Raw genomic sequence first — 17,554 nt, forward strand, 5'->3', positions numbered from 1 at the left:
ACAGCTTGCCTGGTTGACCTTATCCATTGAATAGGGCTTGGTTTGTATGTAGCACAAGAGAAGTGGAGAGGAAATTAAAATCAGACATAAACAAAAATTGAACGTTGCTTTAAAAAAAAGTTACCTGAGAACTTTAATACAAATTTCAGTGTAGCACTTAATAGTGAGGGTACGTTTTGGAAAAAGCACCATGTGTGAATTTAACTACACATGCTTTTAAACAGCATTCAAAAAGCTGATATAGCAACTTCATTGTTCACTGTGTAATAAAGTACGAAACAAGAAACAACTCGACACAACTTTCATTTTAGTAAAACTTTCATTTTACCCAAGATGATTTTCAAAATGGCAGCTATTATGATATTGTTCAAACCTCTGTGCTTGTAATAATATCTAAAACACATCTGATGCAGTAGAATTTTTTTTTCAAAAATGGAAATGATTTTGACTTAGTATTTGCAATGTGTAGCTTTTCTGATTTTACAATCTGAATTTGACTTCTCATTTTGTAGCTTTAATGTTATTTTGTAACGGTCTTATTTTAGTGGAGAAGAGATTAGATTTAGGTTATTGAACTATACACAGTCTGTAAGTAGGCTGGAAGAAGATTGCTTTTATAGTGATATGATTGACTGGATAATTAGTTCAAAGAAAGTTTATGCAATAAATCATTTCTGTTAAAATAATTTATATGATCTACTGCTTTGAAAGAGCATCATTTAATTATCCTTTGGTTGCATTTGCAAACGTGCACTGTGATTTCTGCTGAAGAAGGGTTTTCAGGTTTTTTTGCCATTTGGAAACAATACAGATTTTTATATTATGTCTCAGACTTTCAAAGAAATCCACATCATATTTGCAAGGTATGACAAAGTTCTTTCAATGAAAGGATGAAAACAGGTGCTAAGTGGCTCCTGAGCTAATGTTGGAACTAATTGACTGTCGTGATTTGAATATGCTTGGTGACACTAAAACAGACACTTGCAGGATTTACACTTGAGTACTGATCAGAAGCAATTTGGTAGAATTAGTAGATGTGTAGCTTCCAATACCCACTTGCAGTGAAGATGTGGAATTCACTGGTAGGCACACATTGGAACTCTTTAGAATGATTCAAGGTGAGGGGGTACAAGTTCTCAGATGTGGCACTGGAGCTCTAGGTAGAGGGGATCCAGAGGATATGAAACATCCTTTTATTCTGGAGTAGGCTGTCACCTTATCCTCCAGTCCATCTCCCCCACAATGGCTGGTGCTGCTCTCTCTGTCATCATCTCCAGTTCCTCTTTCAAATTAAGAGGGGCATTTGGTAAGAATCTCTTAAAGCACTTACTTTCTGTTGTGGTTCTGTTCGCCGAGCTGGGAATTTGTGTTGCTGACATTTCGTCCCCTGTCTAGGTGACATCCTCAGTGCTTGGGAGCCTCCTGTGAAGCGCTTCGGTGATGTTTCCTCTGGCATTTATAGTGATTTGTACCTGCCACTGCAGCGGACAGCTGGAACTGACAACCGGAAGTGGCAGGTACAAATCACTATAAATGCCGGAGGAAACAGCACAGAAGCGCTTCACAGGAGGCACCCAAGCACTGAGGATGTCACCTAGACAGGGGATGAAACGTCTGCAACACAAATTCCCAGCTCAGCGAACAGAACCACAACAACGAGCACCCGAGCTACAAATCTTCTCCCAAACTTTGAACATTTACTTTCTCTTGGTGACTCCTGTGATATTTCCCAGGTGAAATAACAGTTTTTGCTCTCTTCTGGGCGAAATATAAAAGTCGTACAAATGAGAATGGGGGCAGCTCTTAGGTCTTTCTAGCTTGCTCTGATATTTGCTAAGATCATGGCTGATCTGATCCAGCCTTATGCCTTTAGACTCCCTAAGTCGTCCAGATCCAACTCTACTTAAACCTATTTAATGATTCAACCTTTGCTGCTCTAAGGAAGAGAATTCCATGGAGTAACATATCTTTGAAAAAATAAATTACCATCTCTGTAAATAGAATGATAGTGTTGAAAATATTATAATCGTCCCTCAACTACCAAGGGTGATTTTAATACCATTAGTAGATTGCTATTCTAAACTCATTTTGTAGCAAAACTAAAATTGAATTGTTTATTACTACTGAATAAGCTAACATCTCCCAGAGGTAAAGTTTCTTTGGAATTCCTTGCCACAGAAAGCTGTGTGGCCAGAGTTCTTTTGTATATTTAAGGCTGAAATAGATCTTGATTAGTAGGGGATTCGAAGGTTTCTGGGAAAAGGCAGGAAAGTGGATTTGAAGAATGTTGGATCAGCCACGAACCTGTCGAATGGCAGAGTAGGATTGAGGGGTCAAATACCTACTTCTATTATAAAGTCATACAGCATGAAAATAGACCCTTTTAGTCCAACCAGTCCATGCTGAACGTAATCCCAAACTAGACTACTCTCACCCACCTGCTCCTGGTCCATTTCTCTTCAAACGTTTCCTATTCATTTATCTTTCTAAGTGTCTTTTAAGCATTGTAATTGTACCTGCATCCACTCCTTGCTCAGGTAGTTAATTCTACATGCGAACCACCCTCTGTGTAAAGAAAATTGCCTCTTGTCATTTTTAAATCTCTCCTCTCCCCTTAAAAATATGCCCCCATTCTGAAATCTTCCATCCTAGGGAAAAGATAACTACCTACATCTCATTATTTTATAAACTTGTATCAGATTGCCTCTCAACCTCCTATACTCCAGTGAAATCTCTTCTGAACCCTCTCCAGCTTAATAATATCTATCCTTCATATAACTGGGCACAGTACTCCAGAAGAGGTCTCACCTATACAACCTCAGCATATCTTCCAACTGCTATTTGCAAAGGACTGTGCAATGAAAGCAAATGTACCAAATGCCTTTTTAACCACCTTGTCTATATGTGACACAAATGTCAAAGAATTCCTATTTATGGTCGAATTGGTTAAGAAGCAGACTGCAGTATTAACGTGATATTCTTTAATTTGCATCAATGAATTTTGAGATTCAAAGATGTGTTTTTTTACATGTAATAATTCAACTAATAATTCCTTTTGGACCTCAGCAGCTTTCAGACTTGTCCAGCATCATATACCAGGCTTCAGCCAGTTCAGCGCACTCATCATGATAGAAAGAAATAGCTGAAGGCACTGGATTCTGCAAAGCTCATGGCCTCTGATAACATCTCAGCAATAGTACTGAAGACTTGTGGTCTCCAGAATTAGCCATATTACTCAAGGCTTCTCATATTACTGCAATGATCCACCCACCAATGAGGAAAATTGCCAAGACATAGGTGAGCGTAACCACCGATGACATCAAGCCAGCATTTAATCAAGTATGACATTAAGGACCCCAGTTAAACCCAGAATCAAAGAGAATCTGGCAAGTGGGGTGTGAAATTGGGTGGTTTCATACTGGTTGGAGTCAAAGAGTCATAAAGATGTACAGCATGGAAACAGACCCTTCGGTCCAACCCGCCCATGCCGACCAGATATCCCAACCCAATCTAGTCCCACCTGCCAGCACCCGGCCCATAACCCTCCAAACCCTTCCTATTCATATACCCATCCAAATGCCTCTTAAATGTTGCAATTGTACCAGCCTCCACCACATCCTCTGGCAGCTCATTCCATACATGTACCACCCCCTGCATGAAAAAGTTGCCCCTTAAGTGTCTTTTATATCTTTCCCTTCTCACCCTAAACCTATGTCCTCTAGTTCTGGACTCCCTGACCCCAGGGAAAAGACTTTGTCTATTTATCCTATCCATGTCCCTCATAATTTTGTAAATCTCTATAAGCTCACCCCTCAGCCTCCGACGCTACAGGGAAAACAGCCCCAGCCTGTTCAGCCTCTCGATATAGCTCAAATCCTCCAATCCTGGCAACATCCTTGTAAATCTTTTCTGAACCCTTTCAAGTTTCACAACATCTTTCTGATAGGAAGGAGACCAGAATTGCACGCAATATTCCAACAGTGGCCTAACCAATGTCCTGTACAGCTGCAACATGACCTCCCAACTCCTATACTCAATACTCTGACCAATAAAGGAAAGCATACCAAACACTATCCTATCCTCACTATCCTATCTACCTGCGACTCCACTTTCAAGGAGCTATGAGCTATGAACCTGCACTCCAAGGTCTCTTTGTTCAGCAACACTCCCTAGGACCTTACCGTTAAGTGTATAAGTCCTGCTAAGATTTGCTTTCCAAAATGCAGCACCTCGCATTTATCTAAATTAAACTCCATCTGCCACTTCGCAGCCCATTGGCCCATCTGGTCAAGATCCTGTTGTAATCCGAGGTAACCCTCTTCGCTATCCATTACACCTCCAATTTTGTTGTCATCTGTAAACTTACTAACTGTACCTCTTATTCTCGCATCCAAATCATTTATGTAAATGACAAAAAGTAGAGGACCCAGCACCGATCCTTGTGACACTCTACTAGTCACAGGCCTCCAGTCTGAAAAACAACCCTCCACCACCACCCTCTGTCTTCTAACTTTGTGCCAGTTCGGTATCCAAATGGATGGTTCTCCCTGTATTCCATGAGATCTAACCTTGCTAATCAGTCTCCCCTGGGGAACCTTGTTGAATACCTTACTGAAATCCACATAGATTACATCTACCACTCTGCCCTCATCAATCTTCTTTGTTACTTCTTCAAAAAACTCAATCAAGTTTGTGAGACATGATTTCCCACGCACAAAGCCATGTTGACTATCCCTAATCAGTCCTTGCCTTTCCAAATACATGTACATCCAGTCCCTCAGGATTCCCTCCAACAACTTGCCCACCACCGAGGTCAGGCTCACCGGTCAATAGTTCCCTGGCTTGTCTTTACTGCCCTTCTTAAACAGTGGCACCATGTTTGCCAACCTCCAGTCTTCCGGCACCTCACCTGTGACTATCGATGATACAAATACCTCAGCAAGAGGCCCAGCAATCACTTCTCTAGCTTCCCACAGAGTTCTTGGGTACACCTGATAAGGTCCTGGGGATTTATCCACTTTTCCTATTTCAAGACATCCAGCACCTCCTCCTCTGTAATCTGGACATTTTGCAAGATGTCACCATCTATTTCCCTACAGTCTATATCTTCAGTATCCTTTTCCACAGTAAATACTGATGCAAAATATTCATTTAGTATCTCCCCCATTTTCTGTGGGCCCACAGAAAGGCCGCCTTGCTGATCTTTGAGGGGCCCTATTCTCTCTCTAGTTACCCTTTTGACCTTCATACATTTGTAAAAACCCTTTGAATTCTCCTTAATTCTATTCGCCAAAGCTATCTCATGTCCCCTTTTTGCCCTCCTGATTTCCCTCTTAAGTATACTTCCTTTATACTGTCCTAAGGATTCACTCGATCTATACTGTCTATACCTGATATATGCTTCTTTCTTTTTCTTAACCAAACCCTCAATGTCTTTAGTCATCCAGCATTCCCTATACCTACCAGCCTTCCCTTTCACCCTGACAGGAATATACTTTCTCTGAATTCTTGTTATCTCCTTTCTGAAGGCTTCCCATTTTCCAGTCATCCCTTTACCTGCGAACATCTGCATTCAATCAACTTTCAAAAGTTCTTGCCTAATGCTGTCAAAATTGGCCTTTCTCCAATTTAGAACTTCAACTTTTAGATCTGGTCTATCCTTTTCATTCATGATTTAAAAATGAATAGAATTATGGTCGCTGTCCCCAAAGTACTCACCCACTGACACCTCAGTCACCTGCTCTGCCTTATTTCCCAAGAGTGGGTCAAATTTTGCACCTTCTTTCGTCGGTACATCCACATACTGAATCAGAAAATTGTACGCACTTAAGAAATTCCTATCCATCTAAACCCTTAACACTATGGCAGTCCCAGTCGATGTTTAGAAAGTTAAAATTCCCTACCATAACTACCCGATTATTCTTTTAGGTGGCTGAGATCTCCTTACAAGTTTGTTTCTCAATTTCCCTTTGACTATTATGGGTCTATATTTCTCATTTCTTATTTCTCATTTCCACCCAAATAACTTCCCTGGATGTATTTCCAGAAATATCCTCCCTCAGCACAGCTGTAATGCTATCCCTTATCAAAAATGCCACTCCCCCTCCTCTCTTGCCTCCCTTTCTATCCTTCCTGTATTTGTATCCTGGAACATTAAGCTGCCAGTCCTGCCCATCCCTGAGCCATATTTATGTAATTGCTATGATATCCCAGTCCCATGTTCCTAACCATGCCCTGAGTTCATCTGCCTTCCCTGTTGGGCCCCTTGCATTGAAATAAATGCAGTTTAATTTATTAGTCCTACCTTGTCCTTGCCTGCCCTGACTGTTTGACTCATTTCTGTTCTCAACTGTACCAGTCTCAGATCAATCTCTTTCCTCACTATCTCCCTGGGTCCCACCCCCCCCACCTTACTAGTTTAAATCCTCCCAAGCAGTTCTAGCAAATTTCCCTGCCAGTATATTAGTCCCCTTCCAATTTCGGTGCAATCCGTCCTTCTTGTACAGGTCACTTTTACCCCAAAAGAGATTCCAATGATCCAAAAATGTGAATCCTTCTCCCATACACCAGCTCCTCAGCCATGCATTCATCTACTCTATCCTCCTATTCCTGCCCTCACTAGCTCATAGCACTGGGAGTAATCCAGATATTACTACCCTTGAGGACCTCCTTTTTAAATTTCTACTTAACTCTCTGTAATCTCCCTTCAGAATCTCAACCTTTTCCCTTCCTATATCGTTGATTCCAATGTGGACAATGACCTCTTGCTGGCCCCTCTCCCCTGTGAGAACATTCACACCCTCCCTGAGACATCCTTGATCCTGGCACCAAGGAAACAACACACTACACTGCTTTTTCTCTGCTGGCCACAGAAACGTCTGTCTGTTCCTTGGAGTCATACCTAATGCAAAGGAAAATGGCTGTAGTTTTTGGAAGTCAGTCATCTTGGTCCAAACACTGCAGGAGTTTCCCAGAATAAGTGTTATCACACTACCAAACACCTGTGAGCAATGCTGGGAAATGTGGATTCTGTGTCATTGGGATAGTATGCACTTGAATCATATTGGAACTGATATAGTCAGGCACATAAGTAGGGATCCAATGATCCAAAAATGTGAATCCTTCTCCCATACACCACTCCTCAGCCATGCATTCATCTACTCTAAAAGTGCAAATTAAAACATACAAGCAATGAACAACTTTGAGAAGATGTGAGAAATCAGAGTAGAGACAAGGCAAGACAAAAAGGTACTAATATAGGAAATGACAAATTGATCATGACAGGAAGGGTTTCGAGACTACATATTTGAAAGAAAAATAAAAGACCAGGTTAGAGATTTACAAAAAAGGACAAAACTAACAACTTTATCAGAATGCATAAAACATTCGTAGTAAAACATAAATTGTTGGCACAAATAGAAATAAATTAAATACAATTTAATCACTATTATTTAGAGATGATTGTAAGATGACACAGTTTGGGACCTGAATATTAAATGGTACCAGGCATTTGGAAAGAAGAGGTGGCTGGGAAAAGGGAGAAGTTTTCTCTGTTAAATAATCATGGTTGTAGTGCATTAGAGAAATATGATTCCAATTCAGGAAACCAGAATATAGAGTCATTTCTCTGCCCTCTATTTCTCTCTACTTCTTTAAGATACTCCTTAAACCTTTCTTATCAAGCCTTCGGTTAGCTTGGTGTCATATTTTGTTTTACAAAATAAAGTGCTATATAACTATAAGCTGGAGATAATATGGACTGCAGATGCTGGAAATCAGAGTTGATAAAATGTGGAACTGGAAAGGCACAGCAGATCAGGCAGTATTAGAGGAGCAGGAAAATCAACTTTTCAGACTGGGACCCTTCCTCAGGACCTTTTCTCATAAATATAACTTGTTGTTGGTATTTCCAACCTTCAAGTGTCAACCATCTTTCCAACTGTTTACCTCTTTCTTGACCTTCATTGCTTAGGATCTTCAGCTCCTATGTTGACTACCTAATTCAAGGTGGTCTTTTTAAACTAAACTCTTGCACTCTCCTGATCTCTTTCTTCCATTTCTCCAATACTCACTGATCACTATCTATTCATGTGCTCTGAGTCATTATTTGATATTGTACCAGAAAGGAATAGCCACTCTATCAATAACCATTTTGAGTTTTATTCCACCCCATATTTTCCTGATGTCGTCATGATTACACACACCCCTAAAATCAATTCTACTGCATGATTTTTCTATATTTTCTGAGCAGAAGAAAAATTTTAAACGCAGTATATGTATAATGCTGGTAATCCAACAGAGGAAATTTGAACAGTACATTAACAGTCAAGCATTACCAACTTTTTAATCTTGGAATACGCAGTAAAGAAGACTATCATTTTAACAAGAGTAATGTAAATGAATCAGTATGACTATTCAGTATGTACTATCATGTTAAACTTAATTGAAGTTGTTTTCACTCACATAATGGCTAATAAATGCTCGCCCTGCCAGTGACACTCACATCCTATGAGTGAATTTTTTAAAAATTGGAAACCATTCTGCAGAAAACTTAAATTTAAATGATATAAAGTATGCACATTCTAGAAAGATAGAAATACATTGACATGTTAGTTATTCACAATTTATTATTTTTCAAATTAACTTGTGTAGGATTATAGAAGGATTTCAACATCTCTACAGATTTCTGTAAGTTATTCTGTTAATAAACTTACATATACAGATGTCTGTAAATTGTTCTGTTAGTAAGGCTTACATCTCTCCTTCCCTCAAAGACAGTTCATCATTAAATTCTTAACAGCTTTCTATAAGGTCATTATCCATTATCTTAGACATGTTGACTGTTCCAATGAATATTTTCTAAAGCAACAGTTCTCCCCATAGGTTTGCTTCTGAGGCTCCTCTCCAATCTTATAAAAATTCCACACATTGCCTGTAACATAGTTGAGACATTACTATCTGTCCAACTAAGTTTATCCAATCATTTAAATCCTCTTTCACATCAAAAGTGCATTAACTATTTTTGATTTTATAACCCAAAGCCATATCACTGCAAGTGAATGGATCAGGAGTCTAATGAAGTCTATTTTCTTTTTGTAATTGAATAAGATTCACCATAAAAGTGTGACTACAAATCTGTATTTCTGAAAAAGTTATTTTTATGCCTGCTGGTAACTTCAAAATATAAACATGGCTGCATGAAATTTGGTGACATAACAGATGAATGAAAAACAGCACTTCTGATATTCTCATGTTCTAAAATTGAGAACAGTGTTTTAAAAGGTGTAGGACAAATTTCCCGATGCTGGTCAAGAGTGGGTCAAAATGTACCTGTGTAAGTGAGTTAGTTGCTCAGGACCTGAATTGCTCCTGTGCTACATGCAACATACCTTAGATTTAATTTTAGATTTCATCAACTTTTCAGTTTTCAGTTATACAATCCCAATTTCAGCTCAATAAAAACTGAAAGAACAGCAGGTGCTAGAAATCAGAAGCAAAAACAGAAATTGTGGGAAAAGCTCGGCAGATCTGGCAGCATCACATTTGACGGTTCTGATAAGAGTCATTCGACCTGAAATGTTAACTCTGATTTCTCTCCACTGATGCTGGCAGACCTGTTCAGCTTTTCCAGTAATTTCTGTTTTTGTTCCCAATTTCAACGTTTGGACCATGACTTGGTGTAGGAGCAGGAGAATAAAGAGGGAGGGTCCAGGTTACTCCCCCTGTTGTATCATTCACAAAGTGATAGGATTCTTCCTATTGTATTTGCAGGTCCACATGCACCGCTTTCTCTACCCAGAGAAAAATCATTAAGTTGTAACCTTTGGGCACAGATCAAAAAATGTGCAGGAACCAGTTAGCGATTCAAACAGGTAATTTATCCTCACTTCAGATCTCCATTTCCATACAATAGGTTGTGATTTGTAGCAGTAATCCCTCCCCATATCAGTTCAACAACTATGGAGGCATGATTTCCTCAGACAGGAACAGCACTGGCTGAAGTACATGGTATGATGCTGTCATGTTGGGACAGGTAGAGTTACAGGAAGAAAACCAGTTGCCAACATAAGATGCTCATAAATGGATCAAGAAAGGGAAGACTGGTATAATTATGTGAAGAAAAGAATGACAAGTATGCAATGTTTCATCTGGAAGCAATTTATCTGCATATGGAGTGTAATCAGTGAAAAAGCATGGATTCATGGGATGGGTCTGTGCTATGATCCAATTGGGTCTCTAGCATGAGGATTAAGTGCAAAGATTTCGACTTAATGAGAAACTCTGCAATTTTACCCATGTCACCAATAAACAGAGAGAACAAGGAAACAAAAAACAAATTTCTGTCAACACTTTAGATCTGAAACGATAACAGAAAATGCTGGAGAAACTCAGCAGGTCTGGCAGCATCTGTGGATTGAGAAACAGAGTTAATGTTTTGAGTCCAACATGGCCTTTCTTTGGACACTTCCTTCAGTGCCATCAGACACCCTGAGTTTTTCTTGCAGTTTCAGTTTGTGCTGGATGAATTTATTGCCTCAGGTCCTACTTTATGACAGAAGGGAGTTTGGAGTCATTTGCAACCTCAAAGTGCAAAACACAAAATGCTGACAATGTAGAAGCAACTTATCTGGAATTCCACAGCTATCACAATTCCTTATTTCTCTCTTCACAGATGTCCCATTGTGAAGACATGTAAAATAAATACCCACCTTAAAACTGATTTGATACTTTCAGCTCTCCCTCAAACAGGGAATCTTTTGCAGAATGAGCCTTTGCAGAATGACATTTGCAGAATGAGCCTTTCCCACGCAGTCATACACATGTCCACCCTGGCTATACTACATCCTCAACTTCATGAGCAAAAATGGCTGCAAAGATGGCTGCAAGACAACTTGCAAATGTTCAATCCTAATCACTCCAAACAGTAAAGTTTAGAGAAATCATTTGAGGACTTGAGACAATGTATGAAAAGCCTAAATGGCTTTTTATTGGAGACTGAAAGCTTTACTAAATAAATTGTTCAAAACTTGTGCAGTGTCATTGGAAAGGTTGCAACAATTTGATTTTGTTACTTATCACTTTTTTCATCCAGAAGCAATCTTATACTGAAGGAACTGAAGGAACATCAGTGATATCTCTAGGTGAGAAAACTAAATCCCACTTTCTTCCTACCAACATGTCTGGGTTGTATATCGTTTCCAATGTTATGATTCCAGTTAGTCAATGTGATTAAGAAGTGGTTCTCATCTCACGTGATATTTCTGTCAAGTTAAATACAGTTACATAGCCCTCTGGCCATTTGAGTTTGCTGATATATGACAAGGTTACAGTCACTAGCAAAGAGGACAGCATTGCAAAGGTTTTATATGGGAAAATCTGGATATAGTCATTATCCTGGAAGTAACCTCCAGGATAATGTATAACAGCTGGGAAATGAAAAAGAGGTTCGCCTCCAGCAATTCTAAGCAATGCTGCTGTCAGGACTCCAGTGACAAATCCCAATCTATTCACACACGAAACATATAGAACACAAACAAGCTGTGGAAAAAGGATGACATACACGAGGTCAGCACTTAATGCATAAAGACCATAGATAGTGTTAGTAAAAAGAGCAAGGACAGTGGCAAGTACTGTCACTAAAAAGACTGTGGTCTTCATTGCATACAGAATTTCTTTTGCTGATGCCTGAAAATAGAAAAAGAAAGAGGGTTGAAATGTGCAAAGCCATATTCGGTAAACTACAGGGTCATTCTAAACACTAACACATTAGGCATGGAACTTTCAAACCATTGGAGAATACATTAAGGTCATCTTGATGGCAAATTTTGATTGGTAAACATAAAGGCTGGCAAAGCAGATTTGAAGTCCAAGAAGTGTTCAACCAGGGACTTTTTGCAAAAATATCATTTGGAATTGGCCTATGTAACAAAACTCTATTTTGTGGTATTGTTCCAATCAAATGCAGTAACGCAATGAAAAATATACTTATGGTGAAATAAGGTTAAAATTAAACACAGTAGATACTCAAACCAACAAAATGCAATCTATTTCACAAAGCATTAACATTAGATGAACTCATCTTGTGTTCAATTCTTATTGTGAAAAAGTTAAACTCCAAAACAGTTGTTAACAGTATATCATATCATAACATGATCAGAGCACATGAATTGTGCTCCAGATTGCATCTATTTAAAACCAGCACTACCTGAATGACCTTAATTGCCAAAGTGACAATTAATTCAGAAATGACCCAGCATTGCAATGTTGGAAACATTGAAAATGTTTCAAAAAAGATATGCAGAGATTATTATGATCTAAGGAGGAATTTGATTGTCCTGCAAACAGTCTCAGAGACCACTTGCAGGACACTTATTTTTTTAAACTCTCTCATTTTTTTATTTATGGGTCACTGTTCACTTGACATCACTTGACCAAACATTAACATTAAATGATGAAGCTTTTGGCAAATGGATGGAATTTCAGAGAAAAGCAGCAGAAACTCTTGGGGCTGAATGGCCTACAACAGTTTCCATGTTCCTTTCCTGCAAAAATCCGGCAAAAACAATTTGAAAGATGCTGAATTTTGACTACCTAGTTGAATTCTTTCGTGTATAGCACCTTGCTAATGACAGCCAGGTATTCACGGTGTTTCTTGTTGTTACCTAAATGCATTGCCTGCAGTAGCCACTACTGCTGGTCATGGTGGCAATAATGAAGAACTGCTGATCTCTGACTGGCCAGCAGCTCTCAAACTTGGGAATTCTGGCCTTCAGAGGGGTGTTTTAGAATCAGATGTCCCCTTGGAGCTGGGGATCCAGGCAATTAGGTTCCCCCAGATGACTGGAGAATCTTTTTAGATCTTTTGAGCCTCCTATTCTCCACACTATAACTGATGACCAGCTCTTATGAACTAAAATAAGGGACATTTAGATTTTACGATGTGGTTGTGGGGTCAGGTAGGTACTGGCAATCAGAGAGCAGGATGGGGATGTGAGAGAGCTGGTGACTTTAGGGGTTAGTGGATGGGGCTTTCTGGTGACTATAAGAGTAATTGTGGAATTGGGATTTAAGGCAAGCAAAGCTCTCTGATTACTGAATGGGTAACTTGCAATTCTGCTCCAATCACTCAAACTGCCCCTGATGGCCAATGACCACAGTGCTCATGCTCACAAATAAAGGTAAAAGGAGGGACTCCCAAGCTTAGTCTCCAGGGGATTGTCTTGAAGTATGGGAGAAAAGGTGTCCCCCTAAAAGAAACAGGACAATTAGTCAAAATAAAGAACAATTTCATTCTGTTCAGGGTTACCCTAAACCAATGGGGAAAATGGAGTTGGATGTATTTTGTGCTGCTTTCAGGAGTGAACATGATCACATATCACATTATGCTAGATTAGGAAGTGGTGCTGTGATTGCAGGCACCACAGATATTACTGCAGTTATTATCTGCACAAGGGCTTATATGCAGTCAACTGAGCAGGGCAGTGGGATGCATTGCAGCCCTGAGGGACAGCTTCATCATCTGTACAATCTCCTTTTATTCCTGTGCTCCTAGAGAGTCCCTTGGTGTGACCAGGGAAAGACATGTGGGAGAACTGTGATGCAACAATGACATTGCATTAGTCAGCATTATCTGGAAAATTGGAAGCTTGGAGAAAATATCGTTAAACCAGTTGGAAAAAGTGCAGCAATTGTGAAGAAGGCAGTTTGGTTAAAAAAAGGGCAATATAGCCATACATTAAATACAGCATAACAGCATGGAATTATAGATTATAAAGTTTTACTTGCACCAGCCGAACGTGAGTTAGCAGATTGGAAGAGAAACAAAGCTGATTTCCGCTGAAAGCAGATCTTGTGCCACTTTCCCTCTGTTTAACTTATGAGAACAAGAGCTGAGTAAACTGTGATCTCTGCACTTCATTCAAGACATAGAGATCAGAACCTAACACAGGGAATCACACAAATTTCAAAATGATTCCTATGCTAAGGCACATCTAAGGGCTGAGTCTTTCTGGATGTAGGTTTGCTTGCTGAGCTGGAAGGTTCATGTTCAGATGTTTTGTCACCATACCAGGTAACATCTTCAGTGAGTCTCCGTACGAAGCATTGCTGCTGATTCCTGCTTTCTATTTATATGTTTGGGTTTCTTTGGGTTGGTGATGTCATTTCCTGTTCTTTTTCTCAGGGGGTGGTAAATCAGGTCCAAGTCAATGTGTTTGTTGATAGAGTTCCGGTTGGAATGCCATGTTTCTATGAATGCATGGCATTTCATCTGGAACTCTATCAATAAACACATTGACTTGGACCTGATTTACCACCCCCTGAGAAAAAGAACAGGACATGACATCACCATATAAAATGACATCACCACAGGAAATGCCATCACCAACCCAAAGAAACCCAAACATATAAATAGAAAGCAGGAAACATCAGCAATGCGTCCTCTGGAGGCTCACTGAAGATATTACCTAGTATGGTGATGAAACGTCTGAACATGAACCTTCCAGCTCAGTGAGCAAACCTACATCCAGAACCTCAACCTGAGCTACAAATTTTCTCAAAACTGGCTGATTCTTTCATTTGGGTCTTTTATAATGTGGCAGATTTTTGTTTATTGACTTTGATCTCATTCATGGCTATTGCACTCATGTATACAAAAGCAGTAAAGTTACCTTTGGCCTAAGAATCTTTCGGTAGATATTATGTGTGAACATAGAACTGGATGACAGAAGAGAGGAGTCAGTTGAGGACATGACTGCAGCTGCAATGGCACCGATTCCAAATATGGAGATATAGGGAGGACACAAATATCGAAGAACTATTGGTAGAATCATGGCAGCTTCATTTTTCTCATAAGGTGACTGGGAGCCATAAGAAGTCTGATTCCAGTCTGAGAATAAAATAGAACCTGTATCAGATAGTAACATTAAAAATCAAAAGACTATCAATTAATTTACAATTATAAATAGATGTTGAGTTTTCTTTTATATATGATTTCTGGTGTGAAAACTGTCACCAGCTACAAATTATTTTGCTCCATAGGCACATACAATATATAAAGACACAGATACCTAGAAACAGACATAGACACAGACACATGCAGATATAGAAATGTTTTGTTACCAGCATGTGTAATGCTGGCGGGGACGAGGTGTATCAGATCTCCTTGTTTTAACCACTGGGTTGGTTGCCACAAATAATTATAATCGTTTTCAGCACACAACTATATCACACTTCAATTAAAATGTAGTACTAGTCAAATTTAAGGAGCCTTTTCAAGATTTCCTTCAGCAAAACAACAAGGAATTTTATTATTTCCTAACTCCAAGCATACCAACCACCAAACACACACACACATCACAAATACAAAGGGGATGGTACCAGTACAAAACAAAATGCAGTTGAGTAAAAGGTTCTTAGAAGTTGTTATGGACCAAAACAAACCCCCTCAAAATATAAAGGGAAAATAGTCTCGATCCTAACTTTTTCTGATATTAAAGGTAAGTTTAAGGCATTGCATCCCAGATGTAATTTGATTGGACGAACTAATCAAGGTTAAACAAAACCCAGTTTTTACACTACAGTTAAAATACAGACAAAATAAAATCAAAAGAATTGGCTTAATTGTAGCTCCATTGAAATGCTGAACAAAATAATAAATATATTAACAACTACTAACTTACTGTTTCAATACAGTAACATCCCAAAAACACACCCTTGACAAATGCAAATTCAATAAAATAAGTTGTCACATGCAATTTTAGAAGCAGGCAGAGAACCTCAGTGTTTCGTTGTAATGGGGAAAGGGATAAGAGCATCCACATTCAGCTTCAAAACTTCAGCAACTTGCACATCCACTAATATCATTTATTGTATCCATTACTCCCGATGCAGTCTCCTCTACAGTGGGGAGACTGGACGCCTCCTAGCAAAGCGCTTTAGGGAACATCTTCGGGACACCCGCACCAATCAACCACACCACCCTGTGGCCCAACATTTCAACTCCCCCTCCCACTCAGCCGAGGACATGGAGGTCCTGGGCCTCCCTCACCGCCGCTCCCTCACCACCCGACACCTGGAGGAAGAACGCTTCATCTTCCGCCTCAGAACATTTCAACCCCAGGGCATCAATGTGGACTTCAACAGTTTCCTCATTTCCCCTTCCCCCACCTCACCCCAGTTCCAAACTTCCAGCTCAGCACAGTCCTCATGACTTGTCCTACCTGCCTATTTTCCTTTCCACCTATCCACTCCACCCTCCTCCCTGACCTATCACCTTCATCCCCACCCCCATTCACCCATTGTACTCTTTGCTACCTTCCCCCACCCTCCTCCCTGACCTATCACCTCCATCCTTACCCCCATTCATCAATTGTATTGTACTCTATGCTACTTTCTCCTCACCCCCATCCTCCTCTCATTTATCTCTCCACCCTTCAGGCTCTCTGCCTCCATTCCTGATGAAGGGCTTTTGCCCAAAACGTCGATTTTCCTGCTCCTCGGATGCTGCCTGAACTGCTGTGCTTTTCCAGCACCACACTAACCTAGAATGTTAGATATTCATGTTCTTCCTCATCTGCCCAAAAACTGGTTTCCTCAAATAAAGTTCACCCAATGTCTGGCATTATTGTTTTTTGCCAAGCAGGTAATTTCCAGAAAGGCATCAATCAAAAATAGGAAACATGAGTTTCTTGAGCCCAACTGAGTTTCAGTATTCTTTGATAAAATATTAGTTTCAGTTCAGACTACCCTTGCCTATCTCTCAACATCTTGACCTGGTAACGTGACCATGCAGCCATCTTAGGTCAATTTTATTCCCTTTTCTGAAAAAAATTGTAGTCTAAGAAAAGCCACTCCAGAGAAAAATAAATTTTCCCAAGTATGCAATATATTATAAAACTGTTTTCTTACATTTTGAATGCATAAGTGGGACAAGAACGCCAATTGATCACAACATGTACATGATTTTAGTGAATGTAATGGTAGGCCTACCTTGCGTTGCATACAGACTCACTGTTCACATCCTTGTTATCTGTAAGCAAAAACTGATGGGAACAGAAATGGGGGCAGGAACCCCAAAATCAGGTCATGCCTGCCATTTTGAAAAGGCTTCTAAGTCATCCTGGCTTGGTGAATATCTAGACAAGGCATAGACACAGACACATATACACAATAATGCTGTGTATATAATACACAAACTGCCCATTGTTGATGGCTACCAGTTTATCAGTTTACCAGACATTGTACATGGGGATGCAGTACTGTACCTGTAGAGGCTGCAACGGAGCCAATCAGGACTGAAGGGATGCCCATTATACAACCACCAAATGCTCCTGCGATTGATAACTTTTGAGCATTTTTAATAGAGGAGGATGCCAGCACTCTTTGAAAATAGGCTTGCCATGGTATTCCTCCCAACACCTACAAATAAAAATTACAATCCTGTCAGGCTATGAAATCATCTTTTATATTAAGTCTAAGAAGTTCATTATCATCCAATATGACATCGTAATATATTTTAGATCCTAACTGAAATAAGTGCACAGAGGCTGGTATC

General features: G+C 39.7%; 1 protein-coding gene across 1 annotated transcript in view; it reads right to left on the bottom strand.

The window, feature by feature from the left end:
• Nucleotides 1–8,400: 8,400 nt before the first annotated feature.
• LOC140481259 (high-affinity choline transporter 1-like) overlaps nucleotides 8,401–17,554 on the bottom strand; it is a 39,742-nt gene continuing 30,588 nt past the window's right edge. Inside the window, exons 7-9 of the mRNA XM_072577165.1 lie at nucleotides 17,265–17,418; nucleotides 14,670–14,887; nucleotides 8,401–11,685 (exon numbers count right to left, since the gene is read on the bottom strand). Coding sequence (XP_072433266.1) covers nucleotides 11,230–11,685; nucleotides 14,670–14,887; nucleotides 17,265–17,418 — 828 coding nt within the window. The 3' untranslated portion in view covers nucleotides 8,401–11,229. The remainder of the gene's footprint in view (nucleotides 11,686–14,669; nucleotides 14,888–17,264; nucleotides 17,419–17,554) is intronic.

Source organism: Chiloscyllium punctatum, chromosome 9, assembly GCF_047496795.1.
Source record: "Chiloscyllium punctatum isolate Juve2018m chromosome 9, sChiPun1.3, whole genome shotgun sequence".
Classification (NCBI taxonomy): domain Eukaryota; kingdom Metazoa; phylum Chordata; class Chondrichthyes; order Orectolobiformes; family Hemiscylliidae; genus Chiloscyllium; species Chiloscyllium punctatum.